We start from the raw sequence: 20,202 nt of genomic DNA on the forward strand, positions 1-20,202 counted from the left end.
TACACATGGAAAAATTATTTCAATTTCTTTGTTTGAAAGATGTTTATCAGAACAATACACTTGCATGGTGGAAAAAAAGGGGGAAAATGTGTACAAGGATTTAGTCAACTAGAGCCATTTGATAGTTACTTCAAATGCTCTTATTTGAATTTAAGGGAGAATTGTACAGGATTTTTCACACACAGACAAGAATCTCTTCTATGTATTAAAATGCTAATGATTGCATGAAGACATGCCAAAGGCATAAATTAGTCCAAATTAGTCAACTGATTCCTTTGCATTTAAGTGTGGGGGAAAAAAGGACAAGTATCATCAACATTTAAATGATGACGTTTCAGTATTGATCACAAAAATTTATAATTTAGCTCAAAGAAGAAACATTTTTTTGGATAAGTGAAGTCTATACTCAAGTATGTTTTTAAAAATTACAATGAGAAATGTGAATCCTCCATTCAATACTGATACATTATGAATGTACCATCAGTTTGGTCACTAACAAAAAATGCTGCTGTATTAATTCAGAGATGCATACCTGTTTTCATTAATCAATTCTGCCCAAATAAGGGCAATGGAATTTGGTAAAATTGGAAACCATAAAAATACAGGCCGCTGAAGCAATGAACTCAAAATCTGCTGCAAAATTAATATAGCAAACTAAAGAAGGTAGAAGTCACTCTCAAAGAGTGCCATGGGCAACCAAGGTCTCAAATTTTGAGCCCCAATGTTTATGATTCCTGAGTTTAGCTGCTTTAGCATACATTCTCCCTGTAAACCCCTTCTACAAAGAATATCTTCACTTCAAATAAGTTCAACAATTGTGGTTCTTTCTGTACTTCTTTAAATGGCAATCTAAATCCATTTGAAACATGTTAGCAGTCCTTTGTTTAGTATAAATTCTATTGTTCATCATATTCCACAAAATTTGCTTCTGAACCAAAATCCGCACTTGCTACATATCCCACATCTTTCATTAGCTCATTTAATCCATCCAATAGAGTGTAAATTTGTTCTGCATGGGGGTTTGATGTGTCGCCCACCATAAAGGGCGAAAATCCCAAGCCCACATCGATCCAAGCACAGCCAGGAGCCTTCCTCACACCCAAATCCCTCATGGAAGTCCTAACCTCAGCTAGCATGTTCCAACGACCATCAGCAGCATACATATTAGCAATCAAGACGTAGTAACCTGAATTTTCAGGCCTCATTTCTAACAGTTTCTCAGCTGCCCACTCCCCTAATTCTGTATTTCCATAAATCCGACAGGCTCCTATTAGAGTAGCCCACATGGCAGGAGTTGGCCTGTAAGGCATTGTTTTGATAATTTCTTTTGCTTTGTGCAACAAACCAGCCCTGCCAAATAGATCAACCATGCAAGCGTAATGCTCCAGTTGAGGACTTAAACCATAAACACTAGGCATCTTTTCAAACAGCCTCTGGCCTTGGATTACAAGACCAGAATGGCTACAAGCTGATAGAACCGCAACCATGGTTATATGGTCTGGTTTGATCTGGAACCTTTCCATCTCTTCAAATACTTTTAGTGCAGCTTGTCCCTCTCCCTGTATTCCATATCCAGCAATCAAGGAAGTATAAGTCACCTCATCCCTTTTGCTTAATGAATCAAACACTCTTTTGGCTTCTAAAACTTTGCCTGACCTTGCATACATGTCTACAAGAGCATTCCACAAAAGCAAATAGTCCTTGAACTCTTCACGCTTTGTAATGTAGCAGTGGAACTCCTTCCCATGTTGCAGATTTGCCACTCGAGCGCAGAGGGGAAGAATACTCGCAATTGTCACATAACTTGGTTCAATTCCAGAAAGCAACATCTCTCTAAATAGGAATGATGCTTCCTCTGATTGATCCATGTGGCTGTAGCCAGAAAGCATGGAATTCCAAGTAATTATGCTCTTATTTTCTACCAATTGGAACAAAATATAGGCACGCCTTAGGTCTTTGCACCTAGAATACATAGTAATTAGTGCATTCTTGACAGTATCAAACTCATCACAACAGCTACGAATTGCAGAACCATGAATTTCTTTTCCCAGTTTAATGGCCCCAGTGTGGGAACATGCACCCAAACCAATAAGCATTGCCACAGAATCCAAAAGAACACCAGAAGTTCGCATCTGAGAAAGCAAGTCAAGTGCTCCCTTAAAGTTTCCAGTTCGCAAGCACCCACCAGCTATTGTATTCCAAGTTATGATATTCACTTCATTAGTTGTAATTCTCATGCTTTCAAAAAGCTGAAATGCTTCCCCCCACATTCCCCTGGAGGCATAAGCAGATATGATTGTGTTCCAAGAAACAGCATCCTTTTCTGGCATTTTGTCAAACAAGCTTCGAGCAACATCAAGTTCCCCAATCCTCCCATACATCGAGACCAAGGCATTATGTACAAACAAGTTCCACCCAGCAGAGCTAGCATTAATAGAATTATGAACCTCCCTACCAAAACCCAAATCCAATTTTTCACCACAAGCCTTGAGAACAGATGGGTAAGTAAAGTTATCTGGTCTAATCCCCTTATCCACCATTTCTTTATAGGCAGAGAGAGCCTCCCCAAAAATCCTATTCCTAACATAAGCAGAGATAAGCAAATTCCAAGGCAAAGGGTGCAAAATACTTGAATTCGCAGTAATAGTACGGGCTTCAGCAAGGAGGTCAAAACTTGAGTAAAAAGTAACAAGCTTGGGCACCAAAATCGGGTGTTTTTCGAGACCCAAGGAGATAATCTGAGCATGAAGCTGTTGACCTTGTGGGAGTGATTTAAGGTTAGTGCAAGATAGAAGAAGAAAAGAGATGGGATGTAAGATAAGGTCATAAGAAGAAGAAGAAGAGGCATGGAGCTGGATAAGAGAGAAGGATTTGAATGCTTTTGATAGGTGGCCTTGGCTTGCAAAGTCCTTGAGAGATGTAAAAAGGGAATTAATCATAGATTCATCACTGCTTCTGTTTGTTTCCGGGACAGAATCATTTGATTTGCATGCTGTGGACGGCTTATTGTATTGTTCTATACCTTGTCTCCATTTTCTAGGAATGTATTTCTGGATTTGAGATATAGAGATACCCCTTGGGATAAACCGAGATGGAGTAGGCGGCATACACTATAAATGTATGTGTGTGCGATGATAGCATGGTCAGTGAGAACTGACCGCATGGCTTCACCCACATTCGCAACATGTGGCTTGGAAAAATCCGCTCTCAGCTGACCCAATTTTTGCTTATTAACATCAAAGACTACTTCATTCAATCATGGACTGAAGGCAATATTTCCCCTACAAAATCAGAGATAACGTAAGCTATGAATTAATCATTAGAGTGTTAGAGAAAGCACTCTTCACACTAATTCCCACATATGCCCAAAAACATACCATAGCAACCCCCTATTCTATACAAAGTGTTACCCATTTGGGTAGATAAGAAAATGATGTTGGTTTGGGAGGTAAAACCTTTAAAAAATAAAAATAAAAACTCAAATTTATTTTTTTGTGAACTGGTTATGCAAAACTCACTACTTCACACTACACTAATACAACTACTTGCCTTAGTCAATCTAATCTTTTGACCTCTTTTTCTTCTTCTCGGGGACCAGAATGACAGAAAACACAAATGCCTAAATTAATTTTACTTCAGTGCTAAGTTTTCTGAGCAAGAGTTACAAATGAAATCAACTTAGGAAAGAAATATACATAGTTGGAAGCAATTCATAAGGAGCCAACAATGACTGTGAAATAAGACCCCATTTCATAGCTTAGTTCTTTTCTGAAAATCAAATAGAATAAGATTCCTAGCATCCAACAAAAACTAAATTTCTTTCCCAGATAATATAGAATATTAGGAAGATAAAAAAAAAAGTTTCCCTTTCAGAATTAGAAAGGAGGCAATAACACAAACATGAAATAGGAATCTCTAGCTTAACCTTACAAAAAGTACACCAACAGTGAAAACCCATCATAACGAAAACTAAAAAAATTCCCATTTCCCACATAACAAAACCTCAATGAAAAAAAAAAAACAAAAATCAAATCAAACCCATTACAAAGTAAGCCAAAAGCAACAAAACCCAGAAGAGAAAACACCAAAAGCAACCAGACAGAAAGTCAGAAACCTTAGTTTTCCTGTATCCTTTCTTCCTTAGTTTTCCTGCTGTTTCTTGGGAACCAGACAGAAACCTTGTATCAGCGAGGTTTCTCGGCTTATCAGTGACAAGAAAGGGTTTTGTGAACTTCTGAGGTTTTACAGCTAGCCAAAAAGGGTTTCAAAAAACCAAAACAAAAACAAGGGGTTTCAAACGACCTCAGCTTCATTTTTTTTTTTTTTTTTTGTGAAAGTTAAACGACTTGTAGCAAACAGCAAACCTCTCAGTCTCATTATTATTATTATTTTTTTTTTTTTGAGAAACTCAGTCTCATTATTATTAATTTATATATAGACACCTTATAATTTCAAATTTAAGCAGCCAACCCAACGATCCAATAAAATTAACCTAATCCGTTCATCAAAAAAAAAAAAAAACTAAATACATAAAGTCTTACAATTTCCTTCTATGAATTTTTTAATTTTGAATTTGTTGCATGATAATCTCATTATCAATGTTGCAAGTTATATCTTTTTCAAAATTTTAGTTAAATAAAAATTTTCTTGGATTTTTCTTTTTGTTTGTAAGGGCTCAATATATTGTTAAGAGAAACAAAATTTGACTACAAACTTAGTTGCAGCGTAAGACTACAACTTTCACTAAACAAGTTATCATGGCTACTGTGGGGCCCGAAATCTGAGGTCCCAGCCCACTTTGTATTAAGGGCCCAAAACCCAAGCCGAGGAGCCCTACTGTCAAGGACGCGGAGTGGAAACTCCTTGAAGGCCCAAGAATGTGGCCGAGGACGACTTTACGTCCAATATCTCACAGAAACGTTGGAAGAAAAGGACAGATTCAGCATAGGAACAGCACAAGGGAGAAGGCTGCCAGCACCTTAATGTGGAGCCCAGCGCTTGACAAACCCATACTCATACCCTGCTATCCAGCCTTCCCCAACCACTCTGACATGAGGATTGATAAGACAAGTAACCACCCTGAACAGGGAGAAACGGACACGTGGGTGAAGAATGGGAAGGAAATACTAGTATAAAAGGGAAGCTCGTTGCATTGACAAGGGGACTCCCCAAGAACCAGAGAAAAGGGGGAGAACGAACTCATAAAGAAGGAGGATGGCGAGGACGAGACGCTCCTCGGACTAATTCCGAGGAGATAGATCTTCACATCACATCCGTGTAAGGTTTAGCCATACAGGCCAAACCTACCTTCATATGGGCTTCCACGAAAATCCCAACCAAACCGCCGCCCAACGACCAAGGTCCAGCCTTTCTAAGCCCACTCTCTACAAATCGTATTGTTTGGGCTCCTTTACATACGAGCCCATCCTTGGGTCGTTAAAAATTGTGTCCTTACAATTGGCGCCGTCTGTGGGAAGGCTTGCACGTTGGCGCAGGTGGCGGTGAGGTCAACTCTCTAGCAAGCAGAGATTCGCGGGGCTTTCTCCATCTCTGGCGAACATGCAGCTGTTGTTCCGACATAAACTTCTGCTAGGGGTTACGCCTTGCAGTGCCAATGGCGCCGGCGGCTCTAGGGGCTTTTGGCCTCAAACCAGCTCTCCCCGCCCTGGTCTAAGGGCTTACGTTCGAAACATAAACGAGTGTAAAAGAAAAATCACAGGTTTTGAACAGAACCAAGGCCTTGCATGGTCCTCGGACTCAAGCCTATGGGGAAACCAAGTACAAAAAAGAAAAAATCACAAGTTTTGGACAAAACCAAGGCCTTGCATGGTCCTCGGACTCAAGCCTATGGGGAAACCAAGTACAAAAAAGAAATCTCACAAGTTTTGGACAGAACCAAGGCCTTGCATGGTCCTCGGACTCAAGCCTATGGGGAAACCAAGTACAAAAAAGAAATCTCACAAGTTTTGGACAGAACCAAGGCCTTGCATGGTCCTCGGACTCAAGCCTATGGGGAAACAAGTACAAAAAAGAAAATCACAAGTTTTGGACAGAACCAAGGCCTTGCATGGTCCTCGGACTCAAGCCTATGGGGAAACCAAGTACAAAAAAGAAATCTCACAAGTTTTGGACAGAACTAAGGCCTTGCATGGTCCTCGGACTCAAGACTATGGGAAACCAAGTACAAAAAAGAAATCTCACAAGTTTTGGACAGAACCAAGGCCTTGCATGGTCCTCGGACTCAAGCCTATGGTGAAACCAAGTACAAAAAAGAAAAATCACAAGTTTTGGACGGAACCAAGGCCTTGCATGGTCCTCGGACTCAAGCCTATGGGGAAACCAAGTACAAAAAGGAAAAATCACAAGTTTTGGACAGAACCAAGGCCTTACATGGTCCTCGGACTCAAGCCTATGGGGAAACCAAGTACAAAAAAGAAAAAATCACAAGTTTTGGACAGAACCAAGGCCTTGCATGGTCCTCGGACTCAAGCCTATGGTGAAACCAAGTACAAAAAGAGGATATGGGGAAACCAAGTACAAAAAAGAAATCACACTCAGTATTTGTTTTGGACAGAACCAAGGCCTTGCATGGTCCTCGGACTCAAGCCTATGGGGAAACCAAGTACAAAAAAGAAAAATCACAAGTTTTGGACAGAACCAAGGCCTTGCATGGTCCTCGGACTCAAGCCTATGGGAAAACCAAGTACAAAAAAGAAAAAATTACAAGTTTTGGACAGAACCAAGGCCTTGCATGGTCCTCGGACTCATGCCTATGGGGAAACCAAGTACAAAAAGAAAAATCACAAGTTTTGGACAGAATCAGGGTCTTGCATGGTCCTCAGACTCAAGCCTATGGGGAAACCAAGTACAAAAAAGAAAAATCACAAGTTTTGGACAGAACCAAGGCCTTGCATGGTCCTTGGACTCAAGCCTATGGGGAAACCAAGTACAAAAGAGAAAAAATTATAAGTTTTGGACAGAACCAAGGCCTTGCATGGTCCTCGGACTCAAGCCCATGGAGAAACCAAGTACTTAAAAGAAAAATTACGTTACATGGACCTTAGAATCTATCCGAGGAGAACTACCCATTAACAGTTGGGTTAATCCCTATACTGAATGGATTCCCCAGTCTACCCTCGGATCCTCAGTACCAAAGGGATTGATGCAATATAGAGCAATATGCTACCAAAAATACGATTGAGGTCCCTCACTGCTTGGCTACCCTCTCAGATGAATTATTTAGAAGTTTATCGTTCTCGGACATTTGTATAGCATGCATCGCACAGCGCTCGGCCATTATACCGGTTAGTTCCAATAGTTTAATTTATTGAGGAGTACCATTGTTATATTTGATAATGTCAGTAAGTTTAAACTAGTAGGAATTTGTTTTAAGGCATTTTTCTGCTCCAAGTATCATTAAAGGCAAACGTATATTTAATATTCATTCACAAAGTAATTGCTGCCGAAAGGAAAAATATTTAGAAAGAAATAAACTCATCTTTTATTAAGACAAAGAAATAGTACAGTGTACAATGAAAAGCTGGAATAAGCTTATCCTAAAGCTAACTACGTGAGTAAAAAGAAAAAATACAAGAGAATGAAGGTAAAGCCGAAGAAGAAGCACAGAGGAGAGGTTGACTGCTGTTCCGAGGAGTTGTGTAAGAAAACCATTCCTCGATACTTTTACATGCCCATAACTCAGGCAACCAAAGAACCCAACGTGGGGCTTGCACCGTTGAAGAAAAGGTGCAGAGAGCACCTGGCTTCGGGCTAGCGCCGCTGAAGAAAAGGTGCAGGGAACCTAACTTGAGGCCTACACCGTTGAAGAAAAGGTGCAGGGAGCCGGAAGTTGAGGAGCCCCCGCGAAAATTTGCCTACGACAAGGAAGACGGCGCTGATGGCGGAAATTCCTTCTTCTGACATACCAAAAATCTGGCATGACCAGAACCTGCTTCGGATTTTGACTAAAAGAGGGAGGAATACCATCTTCCCCCTGTCAAAACGGGGGACTGGCTTGGATCTGTGCCATCCTTGTCCGTACCATATCACCTTGAGGATTCGGTGCCTCCGAAGCGCGCGGAGACCTTTCATCCCCATCCACGCCTCAAACATCTTGCTTTGAGGCAGGGTGGTACTAGAAATGGAGATCGTGAATATGAAAGAAGAGGTATGATTCTGAAGGGAACATGAGAGTTCATGTGCAGGTGGAGTGACTCCCTACCCTATTTATACACAGAAGTAAACCGATGGCATTTAATTCATGCAAATTTCCAAGGAATGCTACGGACAAAGCAGACTCGGCTTAATTTCCAACCTCATCCTCAGCCGTAGGATCTGAAGATCCTCGTGAAGGCGCGCCTCGAGTACCGAAATGTCAGAGGACCCCGCGTGAGCGAAAAATAAAGGAGTGGCCCTTATCTTGACACGCCTCCCATGTAAATGAAAAAATACAAATAATAGTGGAGTACTGGATTTGAGCGAGCCATAATGTGGGCCTAACGTCACCAAAACCCTCCTCCCCAACTAAAAAGTCAGGCAGCAGGATTTTGAGGGGCTATTGTGGGGCCCGAAATCTGAGGTCCCAGCCCACTTTGTATTAAGGGCCCAAAATCCAAGCCGAGGAGCCCTACTGTCAAGGACGCGGAGTGGAAACTCCTTGAAGGCCCAAGAATGTGGCCGAGGACGACTTTATGTCCAATATCCCACAGAAACGCTGGAAGAAAAGGACAGATTCAGCATAGGAACAGCACAAGGGAGAAGGCTGCCAGCACCTTAATGTGGAGCCCAGCGCCTGATAAACCCATACTCATACCCTGCTATCCAGCCTTCCCCAACCACTCTGACGTGAGGATTGATAAGACAAGTAACCACCCTGAACAAGGAGAAACGGACACGTGGGTGAAGAATGGGAAGGAAATACTAGTATAAAAGGGAAGCTCGTTGCATTGACAAGGGGGCTCCCCAGGAACCAGAGAAAAGGGGGAGAACGAACTCATAAAGAAGGAGGATGGCGAGGATGAGACGCTCCTCGGACTAATTCCGAGGAGATAGATCTTCACATCACATCCGTGTAAGGCTTAGCCATACAGGCCAAACCCACCTTCATATGAGCTTCCACGAAAATCCCGACCAAACCGCCGCCCAACGACCAAGGTCCAGCCTTTCGAAGCCCACTCTCTACAAATCCTATTGTTTGGGCCCCTTTACATACGAGCCCATCCTTGGGTCGTTAAAAATTGTGTCCTTACAGCTACATATTTTGAAAATCTAACCGTTGAATTGTATGTTCTTTATGTTCTTAAAACACATGTCAAATTTCATATCAATCGGATGTTATTTACTATTTGATCCATAAACTTACTTTTTGCGTATAATTTTAGATTGACTCAAAATTTAAATATTTGATTGATAACATAGGCTATTGATCTTTGATTTTCTTGGAGTTTTGCAAGCATAGATGATATAAGAAAAAAAAAATTATTGAGTAGAGTTGTTGCATTAGTCTACAACCAAGTTAATTTGTTACTAAACTTTGTCCAAAGTTTAATTATATTAGGCTTAAAAAAATTTAGGGTTGTCACACTTTTTTTTAGGGTAAAAAAATCATTAAATTTTAAAATTTTATATATAATAATAATTTTTTTTCCAGGTCATGGTGGTCCTGTGACCACCTTGGCTCTAACGTGGAGCCGCTAGTGAACCTAATGGGTTATGTGAACTTTTAGGAGTTGATAGGTTGGGTTAAGTTACCAAATTTTTTTTTACAACTTGTTGAGTCGGTGTAAGTCAGCAGATTCACAAATTTGCCTAGCCTAATCCATCACACTTACATTTAACATATATTTAAAATATGGGACATGTTAATGAGTACCGCAAGGTGTTTGTTAAGGATGATATATTGTGAGGTCCACCTAATAAAAAATTTGTATAAATTGATAAAATGAATGAAAATAGTACTGAAGTGACAAGTGAAATTCAAAAGGTTGACTTTATTGGCTCTACACTCTATAAAATTGGTCAAAACCTGTTAACACTACCCTTAAAAATATATATATATATATATATTATATAATTGTATTATTTAATTATTATATGGTTTGATGCAGTAACAAAATAGTTCGTATTGGTTTGGTAAGATTATAAATCTGTTGTTATTTATATTTGATAATCTTGTAAATTTTTTGTTCTAATGCTTAACTTTTTTTAATTAAAAATTGGTCAATTGTAAGTTTAATCTAATCCACGTGAGTTTGGTTGGGTTCAAATTGAAAAAATCCCCAACTCAAACCCATGCACATCCCAACTCTAAGTCAAAACACCAATTGATTCGAACTCTAAACCAAAAATTTTGTCAGTTAAGCTGACTATAACTATTCACAATCTCTCATTTATTAGTAGGTGTGGGTGTATAATAGTCACACAAACAAAAAAAAAAGGCAGTTGTGGGAGTAGAGTATAGTAGTGCACCACAGTCTTTTAACAACCCAAACACACGATTACAGGCCACACGACACGGCCGAGCCGCATATCTAGGACCTAATACAAGTACCGTTGGAATGAGGGGGTCATTCTCGACATTTCAACTCACATGTAACACCTCCACCGACCACAAAAATAAAAATCTTCGGAGCTCATTAATATAAGCACAGTTGAACAAAAAAAGAAAAGAAAAAAGGAGGCACATACACCGATTCACTCCCTCGGTGTCTCCGCCTCCTTTTTTATTTTTGTATATTAATACTTCATTATTATATATATATATATATATATATTTTTTTTCAAATCCGTTTCTTTCTCTGAAAAAAGTGAAAAGATCGTTACGGTTCCAAACAAAGAGGAAAGCGCCGTCGTTTTGCTCTGGAAATGTCGGCGGTTTCGAATTTCGCGCCGTCCTGTTACGGCGGAGGGAGATCGATTAGTTTTTCCGGGACGGCGACGGCGGCAGATTCGAAGTTCCGGTCAAATATGGCTTTGATTCCGAGGCCTTTTGAGGTACTAATTTCTAGAATTACGCAAAATCACAGTGAATTTATGCTTTGTGAGCCATTGATTTGTTGAGGAAATGTGCGTTATAGCTCATAATTCAGTAATTTTTTTTGTTTTTTTCACACCGTGTTCATAAGGATCAACAATATCTTTTACTTTGTTAATGATTGTGACCTCTGTGAATATTTTTAATTTATTTGGTTTTTTGTGTGTTACCGAAAAAGCATTGAACTTGATGAATTTTCCGGAGTCGTGGGGGGTTTTACGTCGAATGGGCACGACCTCGTTTGAATGTAGTTTGTGCCATAAACTTGCAATGGAATTTACAGCTTTGAATTGTCTTATTTTAGTTCTACTGTAATTATGATCTAAATTATGTAAGATTAAGTCTTGGAAGTCCTATGAGAAATAGGAAAGAAGCGTTTTATTACTACCGCCATCATTGAGTTTGCTATTTTAAAAAAAATTAAAAATTATGAATCCTTAAATAATTTACTCGAAATAAAGGTAATATATGACTTGAAAGTGTAGTAGTTCCGGAGTATTGTGAGAACGAGGCAAATGTTTGTTTATTCTTGTTCATAATGTTTAGAACTGCTATGAGTTAATGACAGCTGTAAAGAACTTGCAAACACTAAGATATGCTTAGCCCGTCAAGGGTGAAAAGCCCCTGGATTACCCAATAATTGGTTATGGCGAGTGGGGTTTGTTGCCTATAGGAGTTTGATTAACAATGAGAATTGTTGTACAATATGCTCTGCGATGTGCAACTAATCTAAGTGAAGTTTCCCTACGCCGTTAAAAAAAGAACACTAAAATATAAAGTTTCAATTTTTAGCAATATGTAAGAATGATACAATTATGCTAGACTAGTTCCAGTGTGGCCATTGGTAATGTAACCATGTCATTAATAGTAATTTTTTTTTTACTCTTGGATGACTGACTGACTTATTACTTAACACTTCCTTATTGTAGAATGACAAGTTCCTCGTCTCTCGTTTAGCTCTTTGTCAATCCAGCAGGGCAACTAAAGATTTAACTGTACGTATGGCAATAGTAGATGAGAGGCTTGCTCGTAAGGGAAATGTGGGGAAGACTTCTGAAATCTTGGTAACTGAACTAACTTTTGGACTTTCAATATTAGTTTACAATGATTTTATAAGGTGCAAGTCATCCAGAAGCTTGATGCTTACTGCTGATGTTGTTGTGTAGTATGCAGTCAATAATTTTAAGATCACTGTTTGTGTCATTTCAACTCATTTGGCATTTCAATGATTTTCTTTGCAGGCTTATGATCTTATTCAAGGAGCACTTGTAAGTCTTCATATGATTACTTTCATAAATAGTTGCCTTTATTGAGCTGTTGCTTCAACTCATTAAAAAAAGGGTTGTTTTTTTTTTTTTTTGGGGGGGGGGGGGGGGCACAAAAGCTGTTGATTCTATTATGTTTTTTTCAGTTGTTATACATTAGCACCTACAATTACCATATTGCTCTGATTAGTTCCTAACTTATGATACTTCCTTCATACTTGGTTGCCTCAATATGGTCGGCTGGTACAATTTTATACAACTATGGTTTTCTTAATTTATCTTCTTTTATTTATTTATTATATACATAGGTTATGTTTTTCTTAATGTATCATTGTGAGGGACCTTAAACTAATAAATAGTTGCTTTGAGAATTTTTAACATGGATCTGTAATTATGTTATTCCTCAATAGGTTACATTGTTTCAATCTTGCGTTCACATACAACATTATCATTTCATTGATTGGGCATTTGATGTGTTTCATTAAAATGCATTAATCAACCACTATCATCTATGGTGTTGTTGTGTTTTCTTTGTGCTATTTTTGGTAATCTTTTCATGGAATGGTTGATTAACTGGAAATATTATGGACAATAATTAGGTTCAGACAAGTATCAGCATGTAAATAATTTGTTAGTTAGAAACTGAGACTTTTCAAATGGTCTCTGATCAGAAAGATCCAAGTTTTGCATTTATGAGAAGTGAGAAAAGCTTTTAAGTGTATCTTTTATGCTTCCAGAAAATATCATGTATTTGATAAATTTTCTCAGGTATTTTTCAAAAATTGTAATTTTTTATTATGATGTTATTGGTTTGCAGGTAAGATGGAGTTCTATAATGGACAGGTCATTTCCTGACCCACCAACAGCTGTTTTTCTGCATGGCATTCTAGGTAGCAGGAAGAACTGGGGTGAGTACTTTGTACTTTACATGTGCTATAGATAATTTCATTGGTCCCCCTAAATTTGTTCCCAAGCAGAGAGGAACAAAAGGAAAGATTTTTCATTTGACATCTTGATTGGTGGCCAACAACTTGATATGATATTTGGCAACTGTTTGTTAAGTTCCTGTAGAAATTAATGAGCTGCATAATGGCTAATATTTCAGGTACCTTTGCACGGAGATTGGCCAAGGAATTTCCAACATGGCAGGTGCTTTTCTGAAATTTTTCTTGGTTGACATAAATAGAGTACCTTTTACATTTTGCAAAATATGGATAGGTTCCCTTCCACAAAATCTTTTTGTTGAAGTTACTACTCGTGCATTGTAGAATGTCGAACACCAGTTGTGTTCTGTTCCAATGCCACTTATTTGTAAAGTTGTGAATGTATTGTAGTTTTTACCCATCTAAGCACCTTTTTTCCTGTTATGGCCCCTTTGTCATGTTTCTACTAGAACAACTTGGGACTTTCTGATTTCAAGTCAATCTTATTTGTTTCTCATATTTCTTTGGACAGTTTCTTTTAGTAGACTTGCGTTGCCACGGTGATTCAGCATCGATAAAGAAGAGGGGTCCCCATACTGTTGCCTCCACTGCTCTTGATGTCTTAAAGCTAGTAAGTATATTCTGAGTTTTGACTATGTTTATTATGAAAGACACCTTCTTCCATATTTTAAATCAGCTAAAACAGAGTCTGATATGTCCTCACTATCGGCATTGCAATTCATTGCTGTTGCATTAATTACTACAGTTCAGGCAGTTGGGCGTATCAGTTTTTCTTTTGGGTGCTATGGTGCTTCAAAATTGCATTCAACATAGTCGATAGCTTAATAACCCCCACCCCAATTTTAATTGTTTTAAGGTTCCACAAGCCAAGTTCAATTGCTAATACATATGTGTGGGAACATGCATGATTTTCTGGATTATGTATACAGTTGTATACATCTCATCTTTCCATATTTTCTACCAGGACGTGTATTCTTTTTTGATCTTCTATAAAATGTAGACAAGCAATATATTAGGTTAGGTATTTAAACTTTTCTTTTTGATTTTTATTCTTCATCTTTTGGCTAGGTTGGACAGCTAAGAATGACACCTCGAGTTCTAGTTGGCCATAGCTTTGGAGGGAAAGGTACTTTAATTATACTAACATGGAATATACCTTAATTTGAGAGAAATATACGTGGTAGTGTAGTTACATATATTTCAGATGATGGTGCTTAGTATGCTCTCTAACTTTTTTATGCAGTTGCATTGAGCATGGTAGAGCAAGCTGCAAAACCTCTTGCACGACCAGTCAAAGTAAGTTCTCTGTTCACTGAATTTGTTAAGGGACTTTAATAATTTGGACAAGAAAAATTACTGGAACTAAGAAAGTTCCAAGTATGTTTTTCGGTAGGTTTTGGATCATGTAGAGAATTTATTAGAACTTTTGCTTTGAAGTTATTTGGGGCTTTTCAAAACTTGAAATCATTATTGACATTTGAACCATGACTCTTTGCTAAACTTTAGTGGACCTTGACTGCCAAAGTAATGATATGCTTGTGCTTATTTCTCTTTTTGGTTTTCTTGTTTACATCATCTTCCTTTTCTGTTTACAATTTATTTATATAGGTTTGGTCTCTAGATGCTACTCCTGGAAAGCTTCGATCTGGTGGAGATGGAGAGGATCATCCAGAAGAACTAATAGCATTTTTAAATACATTGCCAAAGGAGGTCAGTATTTAGTCAATTGTTCAAAATTCTCTTTTGGATGCATCATGTATCCTTCCTTGAGAAAGGGACCATGCAATTTTATCATTGCTTATATTGTGTTTGACTTGAAGAAGTAAATCAACAGGGTAAGTATTCATTGGAAAAGTAAAAGAGGTTAGCAACTTGAGGGATCAATCTAAGCTATAGTCCTCTGCTTCCTTTCTTTAGTTAAACTTTTACTTTTCAAGAAAGATGAAGTAAGGAGGGAGAGAGAAGAGAAGGGGGGGGGGGGGTTGGGGTTTAGCCAGATTTTTCACCACACTAAGGTTTCTAACCTTGTCAGTTGTCACAAACATCTCTTTATATCCTGCTACATGCAACTTGAGCCATTTTACCACATCATGGCACCAAACAAATAATATTTCTTGCATTTGTTATATATATATATATATATATATAGACAATAATGTGGTTACCTGAAAGTTGAAGTTCTCAATGAAGGAGATCAAGGAGATAAAGAGTAAGTATTCATTAGAAAAGTAAAAGAGGTCACCAGATGAGAGGAAAAATTGAGGAAAGTTACCATACTAACTTCTAACTTTCAGATGAAGTTACTAAAGTAAAAGATTTAGAGTTTGGCCAGCCATATTATTCTCAAACATATTCTGTTGTTGCCAAGAACAAAAGTCTGGCATTTTATGCTTACCATACGGATTACTTTAAGGAGAGTACCTCCTTTTCCTTTCCTTTTGTAAGAATGATATTAATTATGCTATATCTTTCCTTTAATGAAGGTCTCCTCAAAGCGGGATGTTGTAAATGCTCTCATTCAACAAGGATTTTCGAAAGATGTGGCACAGGTACTTATGAAACATCAATTCTGGCCTTAAAACTTGTATATGAAGTAAATTAATTTGATGCTGGACAAATGGGGCCTTGTTCATAGATAGAATCTCTTTCTGTATAATGGTTGACAGTTTTGGTTAATGCTTAATTAAAAGTCTTGTGATCTTGCAATTCTGTCCATTTCTATCCTTTATAAAGAAAATTTTGTAATTCTATTGTTTAAGGTGTATTTAGTATTTCTCCAGGACAATCCTCCATGTACCAGATATTTATTTCATTCTGAATTTAAGAGGTGTAAAAACATATTACAAAGTATTATAGTATTCTGTAGGGTACAGCTCCTTGTGGAAGAGTTCATGCTACTTGCTAACAATACAGGCTTTTTACGTTGAGATTTTTTTCTGGCCAATCACATTTAGTTTCTCTATAATGCAATTTTATTTTGAAATTGTATTTAATTGTGACAATATGAATATGAGGGAGTCAGTGTATAACAAGCTTTGTAATAGTAACTATATAAAATACTAAAAATAAAGAACAGTTGCATCTTTTTCCTTTATTTGCTTCCTGATTTTTTTATTGCCCTTAGGTTTACTTTTGATGCCTGAATAAATTAATTCCTTACATCTTTTCTCTTGTGCAGTGGGTGGTAACTAACCTTCGAACAAATGGTTCTCCTGGTTCATCATCATCAAGCTTCTCATGGGTGTTTGACCTCAAGGGAATAGCTGAAATGTATCAATCCTATGAAGAAACAAATCTATGGTATTAATCTCTTGTTACTTTCTTAGTAGCATGGATTATATCAAATTTTGAGTTGGCCCTCTTGATACATTTTTTTCCCCAATGAGTCTCTTAGATACAAATGCACCTATCCTTCTCATTTGTTTAAGTTATATCCATACCATTGACTTCTTTGGGGGAGTATGGGATGTGTAGGAACTTTGCCATGAATATAAAAATATGTTGTCAATCTCAATGGACATATAGTTAGATACACTGAACTCTAAATTTTTTTTAATCCTTTTCTTTAACAATTTAGAATTTAAAATAGTAAAGGCAGAAGACAAACTTATGGTTTCACTTTTTGGGAAAAATGTAAATAGTTGATCCTAAAATAAGCCTTCTCATCTTCTCTGAATAATTTTAGGAAAATTGTCGAAGATGTGCCTCAAGGTGTGCATGTTAATTTTTTGAAAGCTGAAAGGAGCCTGCACAGGTGGGCTCTTGAAGATCTCCAGAGAATTCATGCTGCTGAGGAAATTGCTGCTGAAGAGGGAGCTGGAGTTGAAATGCATGTCCTTGAAGATGCTGGCCATTGGGTATGTTGTTATCATGTACTTTTATCTGGTGATACGCACAGTATGCTCTAAGTGGTGAGAACAATTGATATCCATTATTAATGTTTTGGAGGAAAAGAAGAAAGAACTAGAATTTCTTTTTATAAATTCCATGATTGGGGTAATTATATATTCCATTGCAGCTTCCTTAAAATTAAGGACACACCTTACAACAAATGATGGCAATGTGTTAAAATTGAAAGTTCTTTTATGGCATATTTGGAAGTTTAGAGAGGGAGGAGAGTAGAGGGGAGGAAAGTAGTGAGGAGGAGAATAGAGGGAAATGGTTCCCCTCCACCTTGTTTTGATGTTTTTAAAATTAGTAAGAGAGAAGAGAGTAATTAGTCATTCCCCTTGTTTGGATGTTTTAAAAATTAGGATGGAGAGGAGAGGAAATGATTAAAATAGACAAATTTACTTCTATTTGAAAATGGACTTGCAACATTGGTCTATTATTAATTTAGAAAAGGTAAATTGGGAAATTTATCTAGTCAACAATTTATCTACTCCACTCTCCCTCCAAATCTCTCCAATTTGGGGGAATTAAAAATGAGGGGTTAGAGGTGGTTGAAACCCCTTCAAACCCCTCCAAATTCCTCCCCTTCCTTCCTTAAAAAACTTCCAAACAAGGTAATTGAATTACTCTCCCTCCCTCTACTCTACTCCCAATTCTTTTTTAAACTTCCAAACAGGCCATTAATGTTTCCTAGTCACGGGTTGGCTTCAATGACTTATAGGCCAACATGACAGTGATAGTCCATGAACAACCTTATCAACTAGGGTGAAAAAGTGATAATATTTAATGTTCTCAATTTATTTTGGACAGAAACTTTTAAATTCTCTTAAGTGAATATTTCTCTTTATATGTTCTCCATTGGATTTCAATATGATGGTAATGTCCAAGTTGGGCAGGCTATTGTTCCTTGACAGCATAAAGAAAAATTGTCCTTGCTGCATGCATAAGATTAACTTTAGATGGGGCTTGAAAAGGCGGCATTTGACATTTATTCTTGGAGCCATGTAACTTAAAATTTATTAAAAAAAAATCACTTCCATATTAACTTTAGATAGGTATCTTTTTTGTTCCCATCTCTTTCCAGTGGTCATGGGCCAGTTTTTGGTGCACATCAACTTTACACCCAGTGATGTAAAACAAACAGAAAATGAAAATCAAATCACTGTTCAATTATATATTTATTTGCTGCTATGTCATAAACAAATAGATGACAAGACTACAAGCACCTCCTCCCCTTAAGAATGGGGCGGTAACCAACAAGTGGTGGTCATTTTAGCTTCTTCGCAAATGTTAAAGATGTGTAATTTTAGCTTAGAGGTTAATTTAATATTTACACTAGCACACTAGAACTCAACCTGGTACTTTGCAGGCTTGTGTCAGTGTGAGATACGTGAATAATATCACCAAATCTAAGCATTGTATCAAATGGAAATGTTGAGTGCAGTTTGTGTACGGGCTTAAGTAATGGACTACATTTCCTTTTCTTTTTTGAAGTAATGGATTACATTTTCAAATGCCGTATTTTAACAGGTACAAGCGGATAACCCAGATGGGCTCTTTAGGATTCTTTCATCTTCTTTCAAGGGAATAAAAACCTAAGGGATCTCAAGGTTATTGTCACTTTCAGTTCAGAGTTAGTTGGCCTTCAAACACAAGCATCTGTCACATATATTCCTTTTCCAGCAGGAGGTTATCAGAGGATCGTATGTATCTACTGTATTATAACAATTTTGTATATCTCTTTTCATTCTTTGTTTTTCCTTTTCTTTTCTTTTTCCTTAGCCTTTTAGTCCTCCACCCGTTTTTCTCATCATCTTTCCAACTGTATTAACAATTTATAATGATCTATTTATCTATCTATCTTTTCTGTATAAGGCACTGTGGTTAGTCTACACAGTAGTGATTGCAAAAGAAGGTAAAACCAGATGACCTGTGAAGAATGCTATGTTTTTGGAGGAAAAGAAGAAAGAAATAGAAGAGCTTTTATAATTCCTTGATTATGGTCATTATATATATATTCATAGCACTTTCCTTAAATTATGGACACCTTGCAACAAACGGTGGCAATGTTTTGAAATTGAAAGTTCATTTTAAAGTTTTCTATTCACTGTTCGGCTTTAATGGCTTATAGCCCAACATGACCGTGATAGTCCATGAACAAATTTATCAAATTGAAAGGTGATAATATTTAACATTCTCAATTCATTTTGTACAGAAACTTTGAAATTTGCACCAACAAATTCTTATAAGTGAATATTTCTTCTTTTATGTTATCTGCTGGATTCCGAAATGATGGTAATGTCCAAGTTGGGTAGGCTATTGTTCCTTGACAACATAAAAGAAAAATTGTCCTTGCTGCACACATAAGATATTAACTTTAGATGGAGCTTTTTCAAGCTCCATCTGAAGTGTATCTGGGAGCCATGTAACTTATAATTTATGAAGAAATCACTTGCATATTAATGTTAGATATCTTTTTTGTTCCCATCTGTCGGGGAGCCCTTTGTTTGCTGTTACGACATAAATGCCTTTGAAGAACCCATCGTGCTACTTATTTTAGTTATTTCACTCTAATCATTGTATCAAATGAAAATGTTGAGTGCGGTTTGTGTATTTTCAAATGCCTAACCCCATCCTTTTTCCCCCCTAGACCTACAAACACTTTGTATATGGAGAAATATTAATTTAGCTTCAACTAAAATTGTATGACATTGTAACCATCTTTAAATTTGTATGTATGAAGGCCCTTAACTTTAAATCTTTATCTTGAAGTAAACATATATGCATGAAATTGTAACCTTTTAAGTTTTAGTACTTTAAATTGGTTAAAATCTTAAGTTTAACTTGTCTTGCAACTTCTTCCTTAATATTTGTTTTAAGTATTTTTTTTCCCTCTATAATTGAAACACTTTTTTTTTTTTTTTTAATTATATATAATTCCATAGTAACAATAGAAGAAGGGTATTTAAACTTGAATGTCTCCATGAGAAATAACAAAAGGTGCCAACTAGTTGAAAAAAAAAAAAAAAGATAATTTATTAAATAATAATAAGTTGATGGTTAATTTTTT

At 37.2% G+C, this 20,202-nt stretch overlaps 2 protein-coding genes across 2 annotated transcripts; one reads left to right on the forward strand and one right to left on the reverse strand.

The window, feature by feature from the left end:
• Positions 1–452: 452 nt before the first annotated feature.
• On the reverse strand, positions 453–4,275 carry LOC115958884 (pentatricopeptide repeat-containing protein At1g71490). The gene is made up of 2 exons (XM_031077142.1): positions 4,115–4,275; positions 453–3,281 (listed from the first exon to the last, which is right to left on the reverse strand). Exon 2 carries the CDS (start codon positions 3,105–3,107, stop codon positions 897–899), a length of 2,211 nt encoding a protein of 736 aa, XP_030933002.1. The 5' UTR covers positions 3,108–3,281; positions 4,115–4,275; the 3' UTR covers positions 453–896.
• Positions 4,276–10,656: 6,381 nt separating this feature from the next.
• On the forward strand, positions 10,657–19,169 carry LOC115960082 (putative esterase/lipase HI_0193). Its single transcript, XM_031078779.1, has 13 exons — positions 10,657–10,992; positions 11,962–12,096; positions 12,274–12,300; positions 13,115–13,205; positions 13,403–13,446; positions 13,753–13,851; positions 14,310–14,367; positions 14,485–14,537; positions 14,850–14,951; positions 15,725–15,790; positions 16,420–16,541; positions 16,927–17,098; positions 18,663–19,169. Exons 1-13 carry the CDS (start codon positions 10,864–10,866, stop codon positions 18,729–18,731), a joined length of 1,167 nt encoding a protein of 388 aa, XP_030934639.1. The 5' UTR covers positions 10,657–10,863; the 3' UTR covers positions 18,732–19,169.
• Positions 19,170–20,202: the final 1,033 nt, after the last annotated feature.

Source organism: Quercus lobata, chromosome 9, assembly GCF_001633185.2.
Source record: "Quercus lobata isolate SW786 chromosome 9, ValleyOak3.0 Primary Assembly, whole genome shotgun sequence".
Classification (NCBI taxonomy): Eukaryota; Viridiplantae; Streptophyta; class Magnoliopsida; order Fagales; family Fagaceae; genus Quercus; species Quercus lobata.